Source organism: Lycorma delicatula, chromosome 11, assembly GCF_047948215.1.
Source record: "Lycorma delicatula isolate Av1 chromosome 11, ASM4794821v1, whole genome shotgun sequence".
Lineage (NCBI taxonomy): Eukaryota > Metazoa > Arthropoda > Insecta > Hemiptera > Fulgoridae > Lycorma > Lycorma delicatula.
The window spans coordinates 36,618,879-36,638,942 of record NC_134465.1 but is presented as its reverse complement, the minus strand read 5'-3'; the positions used below and the strand labels follow the sequence as shown (position 1 = coordinate 36,638,942).

Here is a 20,064-nt window from a genome sequence, read left to right as displayed (position 1 = left end):
GCTTTATCAAATCATTCTGTAAATTTAACTTTTAAAAGGTGGTGCCAAATTATGAGATTAGTAAATTTTTGGTAGTAGTTTGTTTTTAATTTGGTGCCTTATGTCTTAAGTTAACATTTTAAAAAAAAATGAAAAGGACTATTTTTCCATTTTTAGTGTATTTTTGTTTAGTTGTTATATTCTTTAAGTTTATTTGATTTTTCTTTCATTTAAAATTAGACTACAGAAATGCTTTCCTTATAAAAAAAACTGTTTGTAGAAAATAAAAAGTTAGAAGACATGTGCCTTGATAAAAATAAGTAAAGAAATATACAGAAATGATGTAAAAAGACTGTTACCAAGCAAGATCTGAGGCTCCACATTTAAAAATAAAAGTTTTGATTAAAATAAGAAAATGAATTCAGAGAAATAATGTGAATGATGAGAAGAAAGTACAACAAATTAAATGAAAAACTTACCTGTAATGTGTATTATGTAATCCACTCTTGCTACCAAATTTTAGTTTTTCATCTTTTAATAAGCCCATATGATATTTAAATTCATGTTTCAATTCAAAACTAGGATCAATGATATCAATGTTTTTTACAAGACTTGAACTCTCTTGATATGAATAATGAATGGAAGACAAACCTGCAAACATAATAATATTAAATTAATTCAAATAAAAAATTATGTATGATTTTTTTAAATTGAATTTCTTTAACTTAATGATTTTTATAATTGACTATAATTAATGTATTCTGCTGTAAATGAATTTTCTGTTCACAAAATCATAGCTATAAGAGAATGTGCACTGTCATGATACACTGATTTCAAAAATGCTCAAATAAAAACAAATTAAAAAAAAATTATAAAAATAAAAATGTTGCTCAAATCTTTTTTTTTAAACTGTTCTATAATTTTTAAATTAAACAAATATCAGTTTGTTTGTATTAGAAGCTCAAATTCTCATTTTCATGAGAAATTAAACCTCAGAGATTAAAGGTTTAATTGAATATTGTCTTCAACCAGTATTTTTGCTAACAAACTTTGTTTTTTATTTGTGGGTCATATATTAAATGCCATGTTCCATAATCAATTACAATTAAAAAAAATCTGGGCTTTCTGTCTGCAGTTCTAGCAAGATCACAATAATTTAAGTGAATTAAATCCTGTTCATAACTTCAAAAACTACGGGGTAGTTTTGAAGTGCAATCTTTCTTCACTTCAGGTGTTCATAAATAATAGGAACAGTTTTACCAGTCAATGTTTTGCCAAATGTTAAGCTATTACATGAAGGAGCCAAATCATGGAAAAGGTAGCAAACACCTTCCGTGGTTTATTATTTTTATTGGTTAAAGAATGACCACTTCTCTTAACAAATTCAAACAATTTCACACAAAATGTTTGTGCCGGTTGAATGTTGATTCACATGATGGTAAATTTTTCCTAAATGCCACTCATTAAATAAGTCTATCTGCTGTAGTTTTTGGTAAACTTTGAAAAAAACTTTACAAAAGATATTTTTTATATTAAAAAGCTGAAATTGCAGAAATAAAATATTAGACAAACAAAACATTCATTTTATGAATACAAGGTGCTATATTATCTAATTCAACCAGTGCCCAGTAGACAGTATCTCTTGACTATCCAGGAGAAAAAACTAGTTTTGGAATTTTTCAGAAATATTGTCAAATTTGAGGCAGTAGGGAAAACGGAGAAAGGATCAGAACTTATTGATTTCCATTACTAATTAAACATAAATACAGTACTTAGTTACAATATTCAGGAAGGAAAAATAAAAAAATAGTCTACTTACCAGCTAATACTGTATCTAATTTTCCAGACTGATCATAAACATATGCGACTCTTCCAGATTGATGAGGATAAAGTTTTGCTAAAATTTGCCCATCATCATTATATCTTAATTCAAATGGATGTCGACTAATTGGTGAATAATACTGATATTTATAGAAACCAAGAGAAGTTTGGAGACAAAAAGCATGTATGTGGCCACGAGGAGTAGTTAATGACTGTAATGCTCCTGCATCGTCATACTGCAAAAGATAATCACTACCACGTGGTGTTGTTACTTTCAATGGCTGTAAAAAAAAAATTATTTCAAAATTATTAAATTTCTACACTGAAAATTTTAAAAATAATATTATTGCCAATATTTTATTTAATTCAAATTCAAAATCATAAAAATTCAAGTTTGTGATATTTTGATGGAGAAAGCTTGTTTTAAGGATAAGGTTATATTAACAGGATTGAGGTTATTTTTAAGATATTTTTTGTAAAAAACTAAGTGGAAAAAATAAAAATTTCCATGTTTTTCAATAATTAAAATGAAAAAATCAAAAAAGATTTGAAATTTGTGTACATGCACATTTTTACAATCAATGTGATTTCTCACCATTTGATTGTCATTATAATATTGAAGATTATATATAAATACACAAAATTATAAATTATATCTACAAGATTTATTTAAATTCATTTAAGAACATTATGAAAATAAAATTAAATAAAGGAAATTAAAAATAAAATAATGTAAGCAATAGAAACTTGAAGCATAAACTGTGTATAATAAAGTCATAAATTTTTACACAATTACATGAGCAACATCATTGTAACAGATTTACCATGAGCAGAAAAAAAGGTTTTTCTAAAACACCTTCTTGGAAGTTAAACTGACTAAACAAGGTAACGGTTACGTAAAATTCTCTGTTACTAATTGAAAAAAGATCTGCAATATATTTTTACTGTAATAAACACAACAAAATTACAGTAAAGTACAATATTTCACTAATTAGAATATGCATAGTGATACAGATTTTATGTTACATGAATATGTAATCTTAATCCAGTTTACAAATCATCTAAAACAAAAACAAACTAAATTATTTTTATCTATACTGTTATGACTATTTTTTTAGCATCCAGCCCTATTTCATATTAAATTTATTTTATTGTATGATTATTATAATATTTTTTTCTATGTTCTAAATTGTTACAGTCTGGATTTGTAATTTTATGCAATAATAATATTTTGAGTTTAAGAAACAAATATACTGGATTCATAAAAGTTCCTATTGTAATTAGAAATTAGGGAAATTATAATTAGAAATTTCCACCTAAAATTTTGTCAAAATCTAATAAGTGCATATAAAAAGTACATGAAAATTATTACTTCGTCAGATATTTGTAAGCATGTGTAGAAGATATTGATTCTACACTTGTAAAAATAATCTGGCTGATTAAATTAGAGCAAAATAATAACACAATTTACTACTCTATAGAAAATAACTATAAACAATAATGTAATAAGTATTTCTTTCCCAAAAAATGAATAAATATGTACTGACCAGAGTGCTAAAAAGGTCCTTAAAAGTATACAACGTTGAAGTAGCATCAGCATAACGTATTTCGGCCAGTCTTCCTGACCTATCATAACTATAACTTTCAGTAAGATCGCCCCATCGCCATTTGATTAATCTGCTAAACCTATCGTATTCAAGTTCAACACCAGCAAATATGCCATTCCTGTTAAAAGAAAGAAAAAAAAACATATGAAAAACTGATAAATATATCAGAAATATTAAACAAAAAAAAAATTAACATATCTTCTAACATTATGGTACTTTTTCCTGTAGCCATGCATCTAAGAGTGATAATGAATGAAACTAAACATATTCTTGAGCAATGTGAGGTTTTGCAAGTATAACAATCCTTTTTCTCTCTACAAGCGTACTCTAAGAAAACAAATCTGAATTTGGCTTTAAAGATGAACTGTATCCATGGATCCCAAATGGAGAATTATATATACAGGATGGAGAGTAAGAAGAACTGAGGAGGAACTCTCATCATAAGATGAAAACCACTAGACAGAGGATAACTCAAGATCACCTCATGCAACCAGGACCTTTGATCCTTTTTGTGCCTTTTGAGCCTGTCCATAATTACTTGAGAGCTTAGATAATTTTATCCATCTTTCTTTGTCAGCATACATATTGAAACATAAACTGACATTCCTCCAGAAATTAAAGAGCAATTTGAGAACAGATTCCGGTTTTCTAAAAAGAATAATTTCAATCAATCTTTAACAATAACTGTTCAACCAGAACTGGGTGTGCATGCAAGAAGGTAAAAAATGCTAGTAAACTAACATTAATACCAACTAAAACTGTTAAATATAACCTAAATTGAAAATATTTATAAAATACATAACTGTAATTAAAAATTGCATAAAACATTTATATTTGAATATATAAAGGTTAGATTAAAATTTACCTTGGGCCCCATTTGACAGGTCGTGCAGTACGATCATATGTGACATTTAACAATTCTACCCTATCATCCATAAAAACAGCAACTGTTCCTGTTTCTCGATCATACTCGAGCGTTAATAAATTTTCACCATTAACACGTAATTTTCTTCCAACTTGAATGATTGATTTACCTTAATAAACAAATAATAAAAAAAAGTTAAATGAGGAAGCTTAACCATAATAGCAAATTATACCATTAGCATTCTACTCTTTGTCAGGTTATTTACACCTTAAATTCCACAAACTGTTAAATTAAAACTAAATTTAGGTAAAGTTTTTTTTACATGAAGAAGCTGCCATTGATGTAAAACACTTTAAACAGCAAATACATTACATGTTAAAAATTCAGACAAAAAAAAAACACAGAATTAAATAAAATATAAAAATTACCTTGATTTTTAGATTTTGATCCAGCTGGTTTTCTCATAAAATATTTCCATTCAAATCTGTTAGCAAGATCACCACCAATTTCAACTTTTTGTTTGGCAGGCACTGGATAATTCTCACCTAATATAGGATCAGTATCAGCCAATACTGAATATGGTATAGTATCAGTACTGACAATATGACCCCATGGTGCTGTTTGTGAAACACTACCATCTGTTCCAACTACTGTTCGTTGCTCTGATTCTCCTATGAAATAAAAATGAATATATAAATTAAAAAAATTGTGAAATAAACAAATATTTTACTTGGATACAAAAAATCATACAGCAAAAGCCAGAACTGGATACATTCAGTAAAAAATGAAATTGTGTAATGACAGTAACAATGAATGTTCATTAAATGTTATGTACTGGAGAATTTTCTGTTGCACATAAAGTAAACGGTGATATTGAAGACCATGTGAAAACAGCTAAACACAGGAGTGCTATTAATACTACTGCTTCAGCAAACATAAGAGATTTTTTAAAGCCAAAGATGGGAATAACAATAACAGTGATCTGGAATGTGCTGCTATAGAAGCTTCATTTTCATACCACACTGCTTAACATGAACTCAGTTTCAAAACATCATCAGACTGTACATCTAAACTGGTTAAACAGTTCTATGACCCAAAATTTTCATCTGATACAACCAAAACCAAGGCAATTATTGTTAACATTATTTTGCCATTTATATTTGATGTGTTGCGTCCTTTGGAAAACATTAATTATGTAACAGTAATGATGGATAGCTCAAACAAAAGTGAAGTAAAACATGTTCAGCTTGTTGTAAGATACTTCAGTCTGGAGGAGGGAATTCAAGCTAAACTTTTAAATTTTGATGAAGTGTCGGGTGAAATTGCTCAAATTTTGACTGTGTATCTTTTGCAGTATGGAAAGATACAAACTTGAAGAAAAGTTGGTTTGTCATACTGCTGATAACATTAACAGTAATTTCGATGGTGTGAAGAGATAAGGGATTGAAAATATGTTCAGAAAAGTTCAAAGTGATTTAGATAAACCTATTTTGGGAATTGGTTGTTCAGCCCACACTGTACACAATTCAGTACAAACAGCATGTGATTCTCTACTCCCTGGACATAGAAGTTATTATTATAAAAATTTATCAATATTTTTACATATATACAGTAAGAGTAACAAACCTTAAAGAGTTCTGTGAATTTGTGGAAACAGATTACAAAAAAGGATTATCTCGCAGCAGGTCAAGGTTCCTTAGTTGCAATAGAAAGAATTCTTTCTGTTTTTGATGGCCTAAAATCATACTTCCATCTTGTGAGAAATGCCCAAAATTATTATTTGATTTTTTTGAAAATCTATAAGTGAACTGTTTTTGAAATTTTTATACGGTACTCTAAAGTTATTATAATAATGTAGTTATGAAATTGGAAGTTAATTCTATCACAGCAACAGAAGGACTTTACACATATTGTGAATTAATTTGTCAACTTCAGGAAAGAAAAACCCACAAATTTATACCATCTTCTGCCAAAGAATTGCTGTGCACTCTAAAAGAAAATAATGATGTTCAGGAACAAAAATTCTTCTCAAGCGTAGCCAATTTTTATAATTCTAGTATCCAATACTTACGAGTTGAAGAGAATCAGTTTTGATAAAGTTAGTAAGTTTCAGTGGATAAGTTTATGAACTGAAATTGCCTGGTCTGATTAGAAGAGAGTCCACAAGTTGTTAATGAAATTATAAAAGATTCCATAAATATTGGTGACCTATTTGATGAAGGTACATTGTTGAACCAGGTAATTCAAAACCAAAGGGTAGGTTGTGGTTCAAGTTCTGAAAAAGTACCAGATACTATTGAAGAGAAGTGGAAAGGCATTTTTAACGTGTCTAAGTAATTTCAAAAATATGTCCTGGGTTGGATGCAAAAAAATATGATAAGCCTAATAATAATAGTAATAATATTGATTACCTAGTCTTGTAACCACAGTTGATCCTTTAATTAGCATTGACAAAGGTTGCCTGTCATCTAATGTTACTTTAACCATTGCACCTTTTACACTTAAATCAAATGCTAAGCGAGCCACTTTACCAGTTGGTGTAACAGCACTGGTTAATCGACCGAATTCATCATAATTATAAACGTAGGATCTACCAGCTGAATCTAATTTACTGTAAAAATAAAAATTAACATTAAAAAATAAACAGATAAATTAACAGTTAAAAATTTAATAAAATATAGATTTAATGGAATAATTGTTGAAGGATTTTGAGAATATTTTTGATGATTTTTGCATTTTTTTTGTTATTTATGGATATTAGAAAATAGTGACTTAAAGAAATTTTGACTTTTTTTTACTGTAGTAGCACATAGCATATAGTATTTTTTGGTTAGATGTTAGACTCTATTAGTACAGCATGTGTAATAAAAATGATAAAAGCTACAACAAAAATTATGTTAAAAAAATAAATTAGAGAAAAGATTTCATATGCCAAATAATTCATATTTTAATGAAAATCTTCAAAATATATTAAAATATAAATTTGTTTTTCTCAAATCTTGAACTGATCTGTAGTAAACAGCAGATATGAGCTGATAATTATTACTGCTATAGTACATTTTCTCTAGACATTTTAGGAATTTATATTGAACTACATTCCCTTTCATTACGAAAGCCAGATTACACTATTAAGTTGTTCATTTTTCAAACAAAATTTGTTAAAAACACAAAATTGTCTCAAACTTTAAAAAACCCACACTGACCTAAATTTTGTTATTAAGATGTTGTGATTGCATAAATATTATCACTAAAGATTCTGAGACAACAGTGATACCTTCTTCTAAGGAATAATTAAGAATTACATTACAAATAACAACAATATAGAAAGATTAAAAAAAAAATCTGATTTACTGACTATGTTAAGACTATTTCTGAATGGTAGCAAATGATTTCTTTTTATAAATAAGTAATCTGCTTTATTAATTCTTAATTTAAAAATAATTTACAAATACAGTTGAATAAATGTACAAACAAATCTAAAATAACTCATTCTGACTTATAGCTGGTAGCTGCACGTAAGTTACAAGAGATGAGAAAATTTACCAAAATATCTTTTTAAACAGAAAAAGAAGGATTAACAAGATAGAAAAACGTAAAGAATCAGTTTTTACAACATAAAACTGTAAATAATAACACAATAAACATAACATAGAAATAACTCAATGAAGATACATTAAATTACCTTCGTAATAATCCAGTAGGTCCATGGTAATCTAAAGTAACATTGTAATTATCTGGTGTACTAAGTTCACTTAATAATTTCATACGTGACATTCTTATTATGCATTTCTGACCCTTAGTATTTTCTATCGAATTAACCTGTAATTAAAATAATAATAATAATAATAATGAAGTTAAATAATAGCATTTTAAATGTAATAATAAACTATTGGAACAAAATATGTTATTATCTAAATATAGAAACATGAAATGAAAATTGAATATGAAATAACAAATAAATTTAAATTTCAGGCATGGCATTTTTCATACGCTACAAAATTCCATTTCCATATCCTACATATAACCTTCAAGCTTATGTAGTGATATCATCAAGCAAATATTTAAATATGAATTAGTCGTTGAATAAAATGCCAATAAACATACTTTAGTTTTGGTTATAATATAGTTAACATGATCCAGTATTTCTAAAAAGTTTAATCATCACAATCGTTATAAAATGTACCACTTTGATACTGTTTTATTTTAAATAATTTGAACTGCAGATTTTTAAGTAATTTATTAAAAATTGGACTGAAGTATAAAATTGACCATTTCTCATATACTGAATTATTATGTTGGTGTAATTAAAAAATTCTCAGGTTTTCTACTTGTATAAAAGTAAAATTATTATTATTTTATGTAAGTGATGACTATTTTTTTATACATATTTTTAACAAATTTACACTTTGAAATGTAGACAGAAATGTTAAAATTTATAATCTCTAAAAACTCATATACTTGAATCACATTTACCAGCACCAAATAATGTTCAAAAAGCCATTTTTATATTCTGAAAACGGATTTTAACTTTTCTTTTTTCAAGCAACCCCAATATGTAATATTATATTTCAGACAGATATTTACGAAGGCCGAGGAAATATTTAACAAGATGAAAGCATTATGCTGAGGTCAGCAATTTATTAAAATGCTTTAACATGAAACAATCTGGTTGTGTCATAAAAATTTATCATCTCACAAGATGCCCAATGGTATGTCTACCTGAGCTATTTAACTGGTGCATTTAACTGAGAAGCACACAACACTAGTTTTATCCATACTTAATCAGTTATAATCAATTAAATGAATGATTTTTAACTGTTAATTCTCTATTCCTATTAAACTGATTTCTAATCCTTTCTACCCCTGATATCTTTTGATATAAGTATAGTTGTATTATAAATTTGTTTATTTATAGTCTTAGAAATTATTTTAATTTGTAACACACTGAAGTAAAATATAAAAACAGGAGAAATCTTTCCATTTAATTTGATCTAATTTAATGGAGAGGATAACTTACACTTAAAGTTGCAGTGCAAGATATTGATTAAATTATGTTTAATTCACTTTATAAAATTAGAAAAATACCCTCTTATTGTCCCATAACAACTACAAGAAAGGAAACTATTAATTTTAAATAAGATTATTTAGAAAAAATATTCAAACTCCTCAATAAAAATAGATTAAATGAATAGATAAATTTAAAGTTAAATTAAATTTAACTTACTTGTGAAGCAGGATCTCGTCTAAGGAAGACTTGATTTCCGGAAGTATCAGTGACAGTACTTAATTTACCATTACTTGTATTTACATTATAACTAAACTGGTAACTAGTTTCACCAGTTAATATATTTCTGGTGGCTACATGTTGTCCAAATCGATTAAATACATACACTTCTTGAGTATCTGGTGAATATACTTCATATTCTCTTTGTGGACTAGCTTCCGGTATACTCGCAATAACTGAACGAATTCTGTAAAAAAAATTATGGATGGTTAAATAAAGCATTATATTAAAGTTTATCTAATTAGATAAAATAACAAGGATTTGCTTCTACAACTAATATTTTTCAGAACTTCTAAAAATAGAAGTAAATAATCCAATAATTACAAATGAACTGTAACATAACTGTTGAAAAATTGAAATTCACTGCATTGAGGGTTAAAAGTATTCTAAGTAAAAATGTTTAATATGCAAATTTATACAAAATTCTAAATTTCTGAGTAGCTGACTTCTTTGGTTTCCATACAGGCTATTCTGTTCTTGTATATTTGATATGGGATGTTTTTTGTTGAAAATGACTATACCCTTTTCATACAAGTAACTTACATGTCACACTAGGTCATAAATGACTATTGTAATTATGGTACTAACTGATAGTTCTGAAGCCGGAGACAAAATTTCAGCCTTAAATCAACCAATCAAACTCTTGTTACGCTTAACTTCTTGATTTGAGTTGGTGATTATAAAACTACCTGCATGATCAATTTTGTATATAATAAAGACAAAAGAGATTTACATATAATAAATATTTTTAATTTAAATTATATTTTAAAGGAAATATCATTACAAGATATTTTGAAATAAATTCATTACCTGTAATTAGCTTGATCTGCAATGTGTAATACACCGTCTGGTGAGACAACAACAGAAGAAATAGTATTAAATTTTGATGTGGAAGCCAAGAAATGATCTTGTTCAAAACAATCACAACCTCTATCTAAACAATTACACTTTGATTCTGTTCCTGCATAATGACTAATTTTTCCATCAGTACCTGTATCATAAAAATTATTTCATGAAATAGTACTAAAAATAAATAAAATTATAAGTAAAATTAATTATAATAATTTACAATTTTTTTTTTTTAACCATTATATTTCAGTTGTATTTGGAAGGATTAGGAGATCTATTTTTATATGAAAGCATCTGAACTGCAGACTGGAGTTTGTACATCAAACCAAACAAATACTAAGATGAAGTGACTCAAAGAAGTCGTCACCATATTATTAAAACAAACCCAGGGACACTTAGAAAAAATATAGAATACAACTAAAAAGGAAAGGATGAAAAGAAAAAGACAGGTAGTGAAAAAGAGATAATTTATCCACAAAGAGATTACAAAACAAGATGAACAACCCCATCATAGTACTACAAGTTACCTCCAAAGCATTCCCTTTATAATCTTTCAGAAATTGAAGTATCTTTATCTAGAATGGGAACATTATATTATTGGTTAACAATTTTATATAGATCAAATCAAATTATATAGAGCAAAAACTACTTTACCTATTAAAAAAGAAAACAGTCATCAGAGAAGAGGTTCAGGTTTTTGTAAGGTAACCTTCACCTCTGATGATCTAACCATCCTACCAGAACTGTATGGTGTGTGAAAATAACAGACAACTGAATTATATAAACTTGATTGAAGATTATAAAAATAATTGTTACAAATTATTTGGATTAAACACAGCAAGTACAACATTATTTAAATCATTCACTGCCAGGAAAAAAATTAAGAATGATTTCATTTCATACCAACCAAAAATACTGAAACTAAAAAAATTAAGTATTCTTTAACAAAATACATACAAACATTTTTTTATAGATTTTACTCCACAGTTCTGGTTATTTAATAGAAATATTTTTGCATAATTAAATATTACTTTATTAATTTTCCACAAATTTTTTTTTTCAGTAGTTTATAACGTTTGTGTTTTTCAGTATACATTTGAGAATCATGATAATTAAAATATAATTTTAAGTACATAGCATTTCAACAGTACTATGCAATCATATCAGGTATATATTATCAATTTAATGAAATAGATAACAAAAAAAAATGTCTCTTATTTTGAAAGAACTAGTTTGTTATATAAAAGCAATTAATGCAACAGTCATATTTTATGGAATTAAACTAAGAATTTTATACTGTAGTATGTTTATGATAGTTTTAAATATAAATTCTTAGCATATGTAAACAAACATGTATGCCAAAATCTTGGTTTTTCCGGTTTATTTTCACTACCATCAAACTTTGTTTTTACTGTCAATTAAAAATATTTTGTGGTTAATATAACAAAATAAGTTATACCTTAAAAAAACGACTAAAAATATCTTTCCATAAAAAAAAAAACAAAAAAAATTTCTATAACTGTTATTTAAAAAAAAATGTGATTACTGATGGCATTTTTAGTCTTTTGGAGAACTGCCAGGCCTAATCTCCTGAAGTAAAACATTAAAAAACAAATCATAACACCCATCTACATGGCAAAATGGGAACGTTTCACAACCAGAGGTTCCAGGTTAAAGTCACGGTTAGGTATGACATTTTTCACATGCTACAAAATTCCTTATCACTCATCAGTAAACGTTATTTATTAAGCATCAGCCTTTTATAGTTGTATCAATAAATAAATACCATCTAATAAACACTTACCGATTACTCGAACTCGGTTAATTCTTTGAGAATCACTTTCAGCAACATATAAATCACCAGTAGGAGCAAAAGCAATACTTTGTGGCATAACGAGCGTAGCACGAGTAGCAAGTTCACTATCATGACCTCTAGCTGGACAATGTAATGGTCGACCAGCAACAACTTTAACACGTCCATCTGGAGTTAATTGCAATATCATGTGATCATCAATAATATGTAATGAATTATCTAAAGGATTAATCGCTAGATCTGTTGGCCATCTTAGATGAACTTCTTCAACATTTAATGTACCTTCACATGGTATTGGTTTCCAATGCGATTTATGTATATGATTACCAATAACAGTCGTAACAATACCATCTCTATCCACCATTCTTATATTGGTACCATCAGCGAAATACAATACGTTATCACCAGAAACAGCAACCCCTAAAAGAAAAAGATTATTCTATGAGATTCAAATTAGATTAAAAAATTAGAGCTAGTCAGACTTTTATAAATAAATTGTAGATTTTTCATTCAAATTTTTTTTGTGAAAACTGTTTAATGGTAACATATTTTTGTATATATTTAATCTAAATTTATTGAATTGCTTTTTAAAACTTTTTGTAAGCTGGGTGAACTTTCAGTAAAACTAAAAGTTATGTCTTGGTATTTGTTTACTAATTTTTAATCAAGTATTTAAAAATCTATGACTTCTTTACTCTCTAGTGGATATAATAAGATGTAGCTGTAAGATTACAGCTGTAAAGATTATTTTTGTTATAAGTATTACTTATAACAAAAATAATCTTTTTAAATTTTTCTTTTTTAGAATTTTAGTATTCTACAAAATTGTGAGTCCATGATAATTTTTTTTTTATTATCTGAAAAAAGTTGGGAAATAAATTTGAAAATAATTTCAATAAAACATCTGTTAATGATGTTTATGTAGTTCTTACATTGGATCGACTTCATATATTCTTTTGTTAGTTACATACTTCATATATTTTAGGCAACATAATATTGCATCGTGACTTCTAGAAGGAATAGTTCAGTCATAAAATTAATTTTGTATTTTCTATTAAGTCGGACATTTATCCTCAGTAACATAAATGATAACTAAAATAAACTACTGATTAAGATTAAACTAAAATTGGGTTTGATCTTATCAAGGATCTAATTTTTACTGCAAAGCTGGAACTACTTTTATATATTATTGAAGAAAATTATAACATAAACAAAAGTTAAACATTTTTGTTTATAATAATGAAAAAATCAAACAGGGCATAATTCATTTTTAACAATCTGGAATTTCAAATAATTGCAATATAAATTTTTATTTACTTTATATAATCAAAAGTAATATATTAAAGTCCAATATATAATACCGAATCGATCAAAACATAATTACCAATACATCTGACCTTTTTAATAGATTTGATCCTAACAACTAACATGTTGTAAAACAAAAAAAAATCACTCTAGTAAGTCTAAAATCTTTTGATTAATGCAATGCCAAGGTTTTCAAAAAGGAAAAAAAAGAAAATGTTTTGGAAATTACATGAAAAAATAAAATTTTTAAATTATAGTATTATTCCCTGCTAACAAAATAAATTTACATCAAATTAAAAAATTTCTAAGTTAAAAAGTTTAATTACAATTTCTGATATACAGGATAAGACTTGAGTGTGTTTTGATAGGTAAAAAGAAAAAAAAATTAAAATGTAGCCAAGATTAAACAAAATAATTAGTAACAAAAACTATATTACCTTTAGGATATGCCAATTTAGCATCACGTGCTAATGCACCATCTCCACAGTGTGCTTCATCACCAGGTAAACATCGTTCACCAGAACCAACAGCAGGCTCCCAATTATGTTCAGGATCCGAAAAATCATCAGGATTTCTAACACGAAGTATCAGATGAGATTCAGGATCCGATATATATAATGTACCATCTAATGGGCTCAGTGCTATATGATAACGGTAAGCAACTCTTGTTACACTGAAATTAAAAAAGAAAAATTAAATACAAATACCTGTTTAACAATCTTTTTTTTTTAAGAAACTTGATTTACTATACATCAGAAAACAAAATTTTGAGTAGATACAACATTCAATACCAATATATATGCAACATAAAATCTAGTTATGCAATTTAATTAATAATATTTCAAAGTTATAATAATCTTGTAGAATTATTTTAAACAAATAAAAAGATGGCAATTTACATTTTGTCATTCTGTGGGGACTTACCAAAATTTTCCTTAGACTGGTATTTTGGAAATAACCACTTGTTACAGCAACCTAGGATACTTGTAGTAGCCACCAACATTCTATAATCTCATTACATAAATGGTCATCTGTTAGTATAAATCAATGAAATGCTTGTTATTGTTGCTTCCACCAATCATTCTAGACTAGAAAGTTGGTGTTCAGCCATTGATTTCAACATGGTGAATTGTGAAAACACTATAAATACATACCATTACTGCTCAGAGGTTCTCTCTATTCGATGGAAAACATAGGTGTACTACAGAATGGCTATTTCCAACAAGATGGCACAACATTCAACAATGTTCATACTTCTATGGTGTCCCTCAATCATGGTAATCATATAATTTCAAAGGTACTGACTTTCTCACTTGTTAGATGCATCTCCAGTTGTTTCTTAGTAAGACGATCAATTATCCTGATGAGTAGATTATCCTCACCATCCACACATTTTTTATTCTTTCTATTACCAGTTCCCTGTTTACAGGTCTAACACTGCACTTCAAAACTACACTTCATTTATATTCATATATATTATCCTCATTCATCCACTGAAGTAATACCTTATGGTGATTCTGGAGGCTAAATAGAAAAAGAAAGAAAAGATCTAAACCTGCTGGTTTCCATGCTGAGGCTGTGAAGACCTAAAGAATCAGTGGGTCATTACTATCTGATTACATGTTTGCTTGTGGACTGACTCAGAAGGCTCTGTTTCTATCAAAGGCCTTCTTCTCTTTTTCTTTATCCTGTTTAGCCTCCAGTAATTACCGTTCAGATAATACTTCAGAGGATGAATGAGGATGATATGTATGAATGAAGTGTAGCCTTGTACAGTCTCAGTTCGACCATTCTTGAGATGTGTGGTTAATTGAAACCCAACCACTAAAGAACACTGATATCCATGATCTAGTATTCAAATCCATGTAAAAATAACTGACTTTACTAGGGGTTGAACGCTGGAACTCTCGACTTCCAAATCAGCTGATTTGGGAAGACGCGTTCACTTCTAGACCAACCCAGCGGGTTCTCGCTCTGTCAAGTGCCTATACAAGCCTATTGATACCTCCAAACCTTTTCTTCAGGAAAGCAAGAAAAGGGGAGCTGTATATAAGGTTTGAATGAAGAACTGAAAACAGCACTCTTCACCAATCTTCATCTGCGAATGGTTGAATTATTCAAAAGTCTTTACAAATATGTTTGATTACAAATATGCAAGAGTTGAATTCCATTAGCCATAATTCGAAGCTATGATTCAGTTTTTTACCCTTGTGTGTATCTTTCCCCTATATAATAGACATATATATTGCATTGCTCTCCCTCTCCCCCCCCACACACACACAGATATATATTTATATATATATATATATAAATTCTATTAAATAAATCACCTAGTACAATATTAAAATAAGACATATCTTACCTTAATTTTTCACAAAAGTACTTTCTCAGGATTCTATATCCTCAGTCTTGATTGAAATAATTCCATTATTGCATAATAAAAAATTTTAAAATAAAGACACTAAAATAATGAAAATTGCGTATTAATTTACATGATTGCTGCTGACTGTTGCAGTTTTAATACGACTGTCTCTCTCAAACACAGTCTGATGATTTGTCTGATTCCAATTTTATTTGTATTCATACATATAATTTTTTCTAATATATTTAATTTTTTGTTATCTTTATTATTTTTATTTTAAAATTTTTATTACGCATTAACAGAATTATTTCAATCATAACTGAGGATGCGGGATCTCATGAAAATACTTTCATGAAAAATTAAGGTAAGATATGTCTTATTTCAATATTCTGTACCAGGTGTTATATTCAATCTAATTTAACCATACAGAGAAATAATAGGAATCTATAAAATATTAATTTAGTAAAACAATATATATATATATATATATATATATATATACTGATACTGTTCTTTGAAGAGGGAAGTTTTTAACCTACACTAAAACCATAATTTACTAAAATAAGAAAAGACAATATAGATATTATAAAATAGAAATATGGTAAAAATTTAAAAAATGAAATAATTTAATTTAAAAAACTTAAAAATATGAAATAGAAAAGCTTACTTAAGACTGACGACAGTATGTACAGTTCCATCAACCATAATTCTTCTAACTAGATTAAAATCACCGACATAAATCGAACCATCTGGTGCTGCAGCTAATGCAACTGGAGCTAGAAGTCTTTGTTTAGTACCAGCTGATCCATCGCAATCAGTACAATCGATTGGACGTTGATGTCCATCACCCATTGTTGTTTTAATAATTCTTGGCTTCTGTTTAAGATATAAGTTCGATCCATCACCTTTTTGTAGAATACCTAGAATTAAAATAAAATATAAGTAGTCCATGTCAACATAATAATTAATAAGTAATTTTTAGTTTAAATTTTAAGTTAAAACTTTTGTGTCATTTGCAAATAGCTTAAACCCCTCCCCCAAAACATGGAAATGAAAATTATTGTTATTATGACTTTTTTATTTTTGTAAACTAAAAAAAACATAATATTAAAAAAGAAGATTCTAGCAGGATTCATTATGTGAATAAATCTTATAAAAATTGGTACAAGATCAATCTTGCATTAAGGTACTTTGATTTAAAGTTCCATAAAATAAGATCAGAAAACCTTGACAATTTATCCTCTATTCCTGTATAAAAAGTTCTGCCTCATCTATAAATTATACATATACACAATGTTTGAAAATGTAAACGAATCAACTTCTATTATTTTTTTGAGGGAGCTTTATTACCTATAATTTTTTTTAATAAGCTTTCAAAATTGTCCACACACTGGTAACACTTCATTTGGTACATAATAAAATCAGTTTTAATTCTAACTTAACATAGCTTTGTAAAATTAATTTTTAGTGTAATATTCTGAGAATTATAAGGATAGGTGGGATAAGAAATTAAAGGATCAGTGATATAGTGAAGGGAAAACTTATAATAGAAAATGTTCCAGAATGATATGGTTCAAATATGTAATGATTAAAGATAATAGGAAGAAGACCAGGGAAAGGCTGAAGATTACGCGATTCAAGAGTGTGCAGGGAAGAGCGAAAAAGAATGAGGGAAGGTCATGGAAAAAAAATTGTTACAGGATGAAGAAAATGCTGTTCAAATTTATTAGTCACCTTCCTTAAAGGAATTTTATGAATGAGGAACAAACAGACAACCAGAAAGAAACATTTGCATCGAGCACTAACACATGTTATCTCCCACCAATGAAGCTATGTCACTTAGTTCTCTGTTGTATTAGCTAAGTCCAAAGCAAGTTTTGAAAAATTTAAACATGCTATTATTATTTTCTTAAGTATTTCAACTTCTTGTAAAATATTCAGAATTTCTGTAACATTTTGTCCAGTTTGAAGCAAAATTTCATACAAACATATTGCTCTTAAGATTTTTATTTTCTTTATATCAGAAAATCACCAAATACTGAAAAGAAAACCTCACTTTCATATTTGCAGACTAAAAATGTAACAACACAGAGTGATACAACAGATGGAATTATATTTCAAAACAATTCCATTACACAGTGCTACTAGTGGAATAGCAAGTACAAATACAATGGTGCACCAATTTTGCATGAAACTTGGATGAGATATGAAATGGAAACTTTGTAGCCTAAGAAAACAGTCTGGACCTTCCAGATGAAAGGGTTAGATACAAGGCAAATTTCATATGTTTGTATTTTTTTTTACGAACCTTATATTTTTTGGACATAAGAAAATCTAAATACTTGTTAAGTACTTTTATATTTAAATTTCCATAGTCATGAAAAATTACAGAAAAATATTGTTTACCTTCATGGAAATTATATCTGTGATGTATGTCAAGATTCCAACCACCAACTTCTGATATGCTCATATCATGACCACTTAATCTTGTGGTTTGTACATCCCACATAATATCTTTGCAATCCGTGTATTCATACCCAACCTTTACTAGAGCTGTCGTTACACCATAAACACGTTGCCTGAAAATAAACACATTAAATTACTTATTCTACATGAAAAATAAAAATGTTATAAAAACTCTCATTAACATATTCAATTTTAAATGTCCGTTATTATTTAAAATTTAAATAATCTATTATCACTTATAAAATGTAATATCAAACAAGACATTTCAAAATATTCTTAGTTTCCCTACAAAAATATTATGGACATTCTCATTTTCACAAATTTTATATTTTGTTGCTAGTAAGAATTCATACATTTTAAAATATGAATACTTAACAACGAAGATAGTGTATAACACTTAAAAATGAATGAATTCAAAATTAAATAAAAAAATGAATTATATATATTTTTATGGACTCATGTTTTTAAATTGTATGTCAGAAGGTATTAGGAGGAACAGAATCTAGGCTTTACTCTGTAGACACAAAGTGAATCCATGAATCATTCCATTGGCAGGCTTCCCCATTAGATTGCACAAAAGATGCACCGACTCTACAGATCCCAGTATGTCAGTATGGACCTAGTGAGGATCAGATTACAACCACAAAAATGAAAATGAGGAAGAATTAATCAGTAAAAAAGGAAAAAGGTGGATTATGAGAAAGAAAGTTCTACTCTTGAAGGAACTGTTGCATGAGGCAATAAAACTGGCCATAGAGAAACCCCAACCATTTGGCCAGATCCTAAATGTAGGTAATATTTTAGTACATCCACCTTCCGTGAAAAAATGTTCTAACCTGATTATGATCAATAGGTTATTATTACTTTTTTAAAAGACTAAAAACTAATTGATTTAGACAATAAATCATATTCTACAATAGCTTCTCATAAGCTACTAAAGCAAATGCAGTATTTTTAAAACTATTATTTAACAAATAATGAATTAAACTTTTTATAAATTACAATAAGTTAAACTTTTCGAAGAAATAAAATTTACAAAGTAATGATATATTATATTCAGCCGTATTAATTATGTAATACTTAGTCAAACATAATGAATTTTTTGTTTTTCATTTTTTATAAGGTAACAACTACAAAATTATTGTTATTAAATTCTACAAAAAATAATGTGTGGAAAATAACTTTTAGAAATCAACTACTATCATTTTATAAAATGTTCAAACCATAGCATCTTTTAATGTTTATAGCATCTTTTAAGATTCTACTTTTAAAAAACTTTCTAAGAATTGTGGAACCATTAGGTTTTAATAAAGTTTCTATTTTGCTCAGGACTAGGTGATTTCTTAACTTTTAGTGCTAATAATCATTGGTAAATATATAATTTTATTTTATCTGTTGAAAAGTATTAAAAAACAAAACAAATTTTAAAACAAAAAACAAAACACTTTTACTGACCTATAAACATTTAATCTATTCCATGCGTAAGTAAATTTTATTCCAGGATCAGCTTCAAACTTCTTTTCAAACAAAATGCCTTCGATAGTTATTAAAAGATGTATTAATTTAAGTGTTGGTGGTATAGTTTCTGGTGTTAACTGTAATTGTATAGTAGATAAATATCCAGTTGCACGTGAACTGTGGTAGACTAAATTGAGACCAGTTCCTGGTATTTGGAAGCTCTCTTGAACAACCTAGAAATGATGAATAAAGCAA

The 20,064-nt window shown here is 27.7% G+C and overlaps 1 protein-coding gene across 3 annotated transcripts in view; it reads right to left on the bottom strand.

Moving 5' to 3' along the window:
- Ten-m (teneurin transmembrane protein Ten-m) overlaps nucleotides 1-20,064 on the bottom strand; it is an 887,841-nt gene that overhangs the window by 17,829 nt on the left and 849,948 nt on the right. For all 3 annotated transcript variants that reach the window (XM_075378109.1, XM_075378112.1, XM_075378111.1), the window contains 14 exons: nucleotides 19,807-20,042; nucleotides 18,292-18,464; nucleotides 16,553-16,805; nucleotides 13,961-14,196; nucleotides 12,210-12,638; nucleotides 10,367-10,547; nucleotides 9,497-9,743; nucleotides 7,955-8,091; nucleotides 6,684-6,883; nucleotides 4,701-4,943; nucleotides 4,273-4,441; nucleotides 3,348-3,525; nucleotides 1,799-2,081; nucleotides 459-630 (listed from right to left, as the gene is read on the bottom strand). In XM_075378109.1, coding sequence (XP_075234224.1) covers nucleotides 459-630; nucleotides 1,799-2,081; nucleotides 3,348-3,525; nucleotides 4,273-4,441; nucleotides 4,701-4,943; nucleotides 6,684-6,883; nucleotides 7,955-8,091; nucleotides 9,497-9,743; nucleotides 10,367-10,547; nucleotides 12,210-12,638; nucleotides 13,961-14,196; nucleotides 16,553-16,805; nucleotides 18,292-18,464; nucleotides 19,807-20,042 — 3,137 coding nt within the window. The remainder of the gene's footprint in view (nucleotides 1-458; nucleotides 631-1,798; nucleotides 2,082-3,347; nucleotides 3,526-4,272; nucleotides 4,442-4,700; nucleotides 4,944-6,683; nucleotides 6,884-7,954; nucleotides 8,092-9,496; nucleotides 9,744-10,366; nucleotides 10,548-12,209; nucleotides 12,639-13,960; nucleotides 14,197-16,552; nucleotides 16,806-18,291; nucleotides 18,465-19,806; nucleotides 20,043-20,064) is intronic.